The sequence below is a fragment of the Theobroma umbraticum genome, unplaced genomic scaffold (genome assembly GCF_002168275.2).
Source record: "Theobroma umbraticum cultivar Fairchild unplaced genomic scaffold, ASM216827v3 scaffold_95.0, whole genome shotgun sequence".
In the NCBI taxonomy this organism is placed as follows: Eukaryota; Viridiplantae; Streptophyta; class Magnoliopsida; order Malvales; family Malvaceae; genus Theobroma; species Theobroma umbraticum.
The window spans coordinates 2,236,002-2,242,034 of NW_018397257.1; the positions used below are offsets into that span (position 1 = coordinate 2,236,002).

Below are 6,033 nucleotides of genomic sequence, written 5' to 3' on the forward strand. Positions count from 1 at the left end.
CTGGATACATATTTTTGTTTCTCATCCAAGCAAGCCCATTTCAGATATTTTACCACACAATGCATTTTAACACTGTTTGTTCCATTATTATTACTGTGGTTTTATGGCATTTTATCATAATAGTTAGTTACTGAACCAAAATCCACCCATATTTTCATACCACAAATGTACACTTCCTAAACCAAGTTCCATGAAAATTCAAGGGATTTCTTTCTTAAACTTAACTCCAAAAGTAGACAAAGACGGAACTGCCATCCAGCATGAATCGTATATATCACAATTTACACATGCACTTCCATCCATGTGGTTGATCAAGCAAACTATTGACAAGTAATAACATATAGGGAGCATTTCCAGTATCAGAAAAACATTCTAAGAAGAAGAAACTCGCTACGGATTATATAACCCAAAAGAAAAAAGAGGCAAAGATTACAAGGAGAGGGTATATAGGGGTTGATAATAATAATAGAGCCCGGTTTTTTAGATCATTTAACCCTGACAAGTCGTGAAGCTAAGAAGCTTCTTCCAAAGCACATCCGGATAGCTGATGGGAAACCCTCCTCTAAATCACATAACTACAAAAGCCATGCATGAAAGTTGAACTCACATTGAATCGTCAGAGTCATCAGAGTCACTTCCGTCGGCCTCCCCAGCATTGCCTCCTGTACCCGGAACCTCAGGCTTTGTAGCAGGTGCAGTTGAAACTTTCTTATTTGCATTATGTGCATCTTCATCAACAGCTTCCCCTTGCCCATTGCCTTCAGCATGTACATGATAATCAAGGTATAAACACAACCATGTCATCAAGACACAAAACATTCAATAAAGAATTCAGGTATATTTTAGATGTAAATCTTCTCCTTCAATCACACATCAACAAAATGATGTATTGTTCCATCACGTATAGTGTGGAAACTTTTTAATGAAGTGATTTAATTTTCTGTAATGACTGGATCAAGTAATATGATTTAATTTTCAGCCATGGAATGTTATTCCATCTGTGGCTATTTCATGACTTTGAAAAATGCAGCAGTTGCTCAAAGATAAAAACCGAAGAAACAATACTGAAATTAGATGTATATTGAGGATATCAAGACTTTCAACTGTTCCTCCAGACATGATGTTCACCAAATCCTTTTCAACACGTTGTACAAGCTCTGGCTGCAAAAAATAACATAACCAATCAGTAAAACTACTAAATGAAAAGAGCAGAAACCACCATGTCCGCATTAAAATTAAGTCACTCCCATACACAAAGATACAAGTGCTGAAAGCTTAGACATTTCTTAGCAAAAGTATGGTGGCCACATATAATAGACTTAAAAGCAGCTCCTTTTCCTTTTGACCGCTTCCCTTTGAGTATTACAGGTGAATCAGGTTAGTTACAGGGGATATATAGTAATACAAAATGTCTATTAGTTAAAGCTCCCACATGGTCAGAAAGTTTTCCTTCTCTTTTTCTTTGTTTTCTTATAGTTAGCATGCATAAACACATTTTGTGAAGTAGCGAGTTTATTGATACATTTAGATCTGGCTCCCTTCGAAATCTTCGCTTCCGCGCATCCCTCATCGGAGGAGTCAGACCATGTCTGTACTCCACCACATCTGGAGAAGCATCTCCCGGCTCTCTGACCATAATCATCTGTAACAATTGCAACAGTTAATATGACCATATTAGAAATAAAGGAACCATGTATAACCATATGAAAACAAAAAACAATAGCAAGTACCATACTTGGCCAACATCAGCTGTTTTAACTAGTGCACTATCATCATAAGTTTTGTATGACTCAACAACACAAGGAAGATCCGAGAGAGAGGCAGGGAAGCGATCATTGCCAATGACAAATGTCCCAGTCCGCCCATCCTCTGCAAAGCAAGGAGAAGCTTAACATGCACAAAAATCCCAAGACAATAGGCAAACAATATTGATGATGCATATAATAGATGCACAATCTTAACTTTCCTTTTGGAAATCACTCATTGCTTGTGTTTGATGACAAGCAGGACTGAGATTGTATTCAATATTTATATGCTGCTGCACAAAAAGTGCTAGCAACATTTAAAGAAGTGTCACTCTGGTTATCCCACACAAGGTAACTTAACAAATTCTGCACACTTCTAAAACACGAAACCATAAAAAGAGCTTCTCAATGAATTTTTAACAAACAAATCACCATTCTAAGAGTAAAATTAACCATCCCTGTTAGCAAACATTTTATGAGAAATTTGTTTTAATGCATATAATAGATGCACAATCTTAACTTTCCTTTGGGAAATCACACTCATCAATTTATGTTTGATGACAAGCAGGACTTGGATTGTATTCGATATTTATATGCTGCTGCACAAAAACTGCTGGTATCATTTAAGGATGTGTCACTGTGGTCAAATAATGGTCCCACGCAGGGTAACTTAACAAATTCTGCACACTTCTAAAACACAAAACCATAAAAAGAGCTTCTCAATGAATTTTTAACAAACAAATCACCATTCTAAGATTAAAATTAGTCATCCCTATTAACAAACATTTTATGAGAAATTTTTTTAAACTTAATAACTCCCATGTATTACTATCTCTGTTAATATACATAATTACACAACTGGGGCCTGCTGGAGGCTATTACACTCAAGCAATCAGATATCTATTGCCTGCTTGTTAAAATAATAAATGTTGGCCAACATAGTTTGGTCATTCATTTGTTTGTTTTAAATGTTTTCTTCCTCAGCAACAGCTCATCCCCAAATGACATGTTGATATGATAAAAGGTCATAACTCTCCTGGATTACAATAGTAGACAATTCACAGCTGAACAAATCAAAGCAAAGGTGTCACAAAAGACTATATTCACTACAATGCAACATTCTCGTCCAGCCGTTAGGCTGGATCCCATCTGTCAAGAATACAGTTGGCTAGAAGCTAGATAATATCCTGTCAAGTTTATAAGTCAATCAACTTGCTGGAGTCTTTAAGAGATCATAGAACAGAAAAATATATGGCAGCAGAATCCAAACTGTGAAGCAATTTAAGCTGTAAAATATATGAAATGCGTCAACTGTTTTTCTAGTTCCAAGAAAAAATAGCAATTTTACATAGCTGTCCATCCTCCTCAGACCACAAAGAGACTTAACTCGAAAAAGACTGTAAATAAAGACAGTTGGGTCTTTTACAGTTTGGTTAATACATAAATCAACAAGAAAGACTAAATAGAGATTATGGTACAGCATGAATAGAAGTTATCTTAACCACACAAATGTTTAGCTAAATTAAATTAAAGGTACCAAGAGTTTCTTAGCCACAAGTTTCCTATTTAACTGAGTATAAGTTCAAAAAGAACACAAAACGTTAACATATAAACACAATAGCAACAGTTAATGAGGCATTTGTATAATCAAGAGCAGTTCCTCACCAGAAAATACCAAATCTAGTGATTTGTCCTCAGAAGATGAAGCATTTTCACTTAAAAGGCGATCTATCCGCTCAGCAATAGAAGGTGGAACTCTAAGAATAAATTGCTCTTCCATGTCTGATAAATGAGATGAAAGATAGGGAAGAAGAAAGATTCAAGTTATTCCAAAGTCAACCACCAATCTTAAAACTAATGCAAAAGCTCAAAACACAAATTTCTATCATTTATATACCATTCAATCATGACAACTAAGATGAACCTATCAATCATGACAACTAAGATGAACCTAATGTCACAAGTTCAACATTAACACCAAATTTAAGATTAATACAGTTTAGGACAGTTAAGCATACCATTAATATCATTTACTAATCTATGAACAAGAACTATTTAGTTTTAGCTGAATAGAAATTCTATTTATTTTAAAACCCAAGAATTCACTATCATGTAGTAAAAATGAACCAAAAGTCATCCAGAATAAAGGCTCATAAACGCTGCAATACATCTAAAAAAGGCTACAATTAGCACAGAAACTAAAACGTTTTGAGTAGAATAATCTAGCAATGACGATCATGTACATTTAGAGTAAATAAAAAATAATAAAATAAATGAAAATCAATTAGCCCAAAGCTTTTATTTATCGTTTAAACAGCAAGAGCAGAGCAAGAACCCAATTGATTTGTACATTTAAAGGGCCTATTCCTTCTCTTTCTTAAATACAATTCCACAACCCCCGCCCACCCCCACCCCCACCCCCCCCCCCCCCCCGTCCCAAATGTTTGCTCAAAAGTCGTACACTGTCTAATTGGCATCCTTCTCCAACGAATAGGATCATCCATTTTAGCATTATATTTCAATGAAGGAACCCTAAATCACCAAAAAGAAACGGCTTTCCGCTCAACTTTCCACAATCACCTTCATAAAAAAAACAAGGCAATTTCAATGATGAAAGCATCCTTCAAAGCGACTCAGCAAAAAAAGCATGACAATTGACTAATTGATAGAGGCAATTGTTAACAGAACAATATGAACAACCACCTAAATATTAAATTTTAAACAGTTTACATGAAGAATAAGTGTATAAACAAGAACTTGACTGATAATTTATAAACATAAAAAATCAGAAACACCAAAGCAGAAAATAAGAAATACCCAATCGATCAGAGAAAACTAACCCAACCCTATAGGAGCCTTCTACTGGTAATTCTCACCACCTGTTCAGTGAGAGAGAGAGAGAGAGAGAATATTCAGCTTATATATAATTAATCTTATAAAAAAACACAAAAAGAAAAGAAAGCCTCCAAATTTAACAGGAAAGAGAGATACCCAGAAGCAAATCTCAAATTTCTCTGTGGAAAAGTCGAAAATATAAATTTAAAGAATAAGTTTTTTAATTGGAGATAGAGAAAGAGAATATGAATCTACATGTACCATGGCATTTATGGTTGTGGAAAGTGGAAAATGAAGAAAGAGGAGCGTGAGAAGGGGAATGGGTTGCCAACTCTTCTTTTCCTTTTGTTTTTCAATTTCAAATAAAAACATTGTTTTTAAAATGACTGATTTCCCCTTTTCCTTAAAAATTATAATGAAAAGAAATAATAAAATAAAAACGATATAATACTTATGTTTTTATTTTAAACTTAATATGCCTTATATCTAACAGTTAATTAATTATCATTAATTAAAATATTATTTATAATTTTTTATACCTATATGATGCTGAGGTGAATATAGCATGTGAACATGTCATCATGCCACATAGGCATGTCATATCATGTCCCTATGGATTATGACATGTTAACTTCAATTCTAAGTGACTTAAAATTAGACTTAGACAATTCATATCACAAATACAATACGATTAACTAATCATGTCAAATCTAAAACAAGTATATGAATATATTTTATTGTAACACAGCATGATTAATTTATTAATCGTATAGAATTATGTTTTATACGACACAACACGATTAAACGATTAACATAATTTTTTTAACACGTTTAACATGGTTAATACATGATTAAATTTGTCATTATTCAAAAGTACAAATGCAATTCAGAAACCCAATGGTTATGCCAAAAGGAAAACTCAAAAAAATTCCAAAAAAGATTAAACCCATATCCTCAAGATATATCTGACAATGGAATGCCATTTGAAATTTGTCACAATTAACTCTAAAAGTAGAGCTTAAGTAAGCCTTAAAACTCAAAAATAGCTAAAACAAAAAAAAAGAGAAGAAGAGAGAGAGCTTTTGAGAAATAGAATGTTTTGTATTTCTTTAAGATATGTTAAAAATGAAGGGAACAGGGATATTTATAGGCTGATAGCCTCCCTTGTCAGATAAGATTAGGTTACAAGATGGGGATAATGATAAGAGATTTAATTTGAAGAAAATTTTTAAATTAAATCCAATTCATAATCTTAATTTAATCTAATTTAAATTTAGATATACATAATCAAATCTAAAAATTCAAATCAAATTACAACGTGATTGTTTGGCTTGTCTAGGCTACCTAACCTACATGGGCTACTATTTGCTAGGTTTCTTTGCCTACCTAGCTTGCTTGCACTATTGTTTGTTGGGTTTCTTGATTGCCTAGGCTGCTTAGGTTGTTATTTGTG

The 6,033-nt window shown here is 33.5% G+C and overlaps 1 protein-coding gene across 4 annotated transcripts; it reads right to left on the reverse strand.

The window, feature by feature from the left end:
* Positions 1-233: 233 nt before the first annotated feature.
* On the reverse strand, positions 234-5,682 carry TAF7 (TBP-associated factor 7). Of its 4 annotated transcripts, none has more exons than XM_089782941.1 (7): positions 4,842-5,682; positions 4,586-4,624; positions 3,411-3,527; positions 1,736-1,869; positions 1,523-1,642; positions 1,090-1,161; positions 234-765 (listed from the first exon to the last, which is right to left on the reverse strand). In XM_089782941.1, exons 3-7 carry the CDS (start codon positions 3,523-3,525, stop codon positions 604-606), a joined length of 603 nt encoding a protein of 200 aa, XP_089639067.1. In that variant the 5' UTR covers positions 3,526-3,527; positions 4,586-4,624; positions 4,842-5,682; the 3' UTR covers positions 234-603. The 4 variants fall into 4 exon arrangements, with proteins under 4 accessions (XP_089639067.1, XP_089639068.1, XP_089639065.1 ...); XM_089782942.1 differs by having other exon boundaries at positions 4,563-4,624; XM_089782939.1 differs by having other exon boundaries at positions 4,737-5,682.
* Between the last annotated feature and the right edge of the window lie 351 nt (positions 5,683-6,033).

Bases quoted from the DNA above. Each gene is read 5' to 3' on its own strand.
- TAF7 (XM_089782941.1), bottom strand. From the start codon at position 3,525: ATGGAAGAGCAATTTATTCTTAGAGTTCCACCTTCTATTGCTGAGCGG. The intron at 1,870-3,410 runs GTGAGGAACTGC...CTTGCTTTGCAG, and splicing joins ACTAGATTTGGTATTTTCTG to AGGATGGGCGGACTGGGACA. The intron at 1,162-1,522 runs GTATCAATAAAC...TATTTTTTGCAG, and splicing joins GAAGGGAGCCAGATCTAAAT to CCAGAGCTTGTACAACGTGT.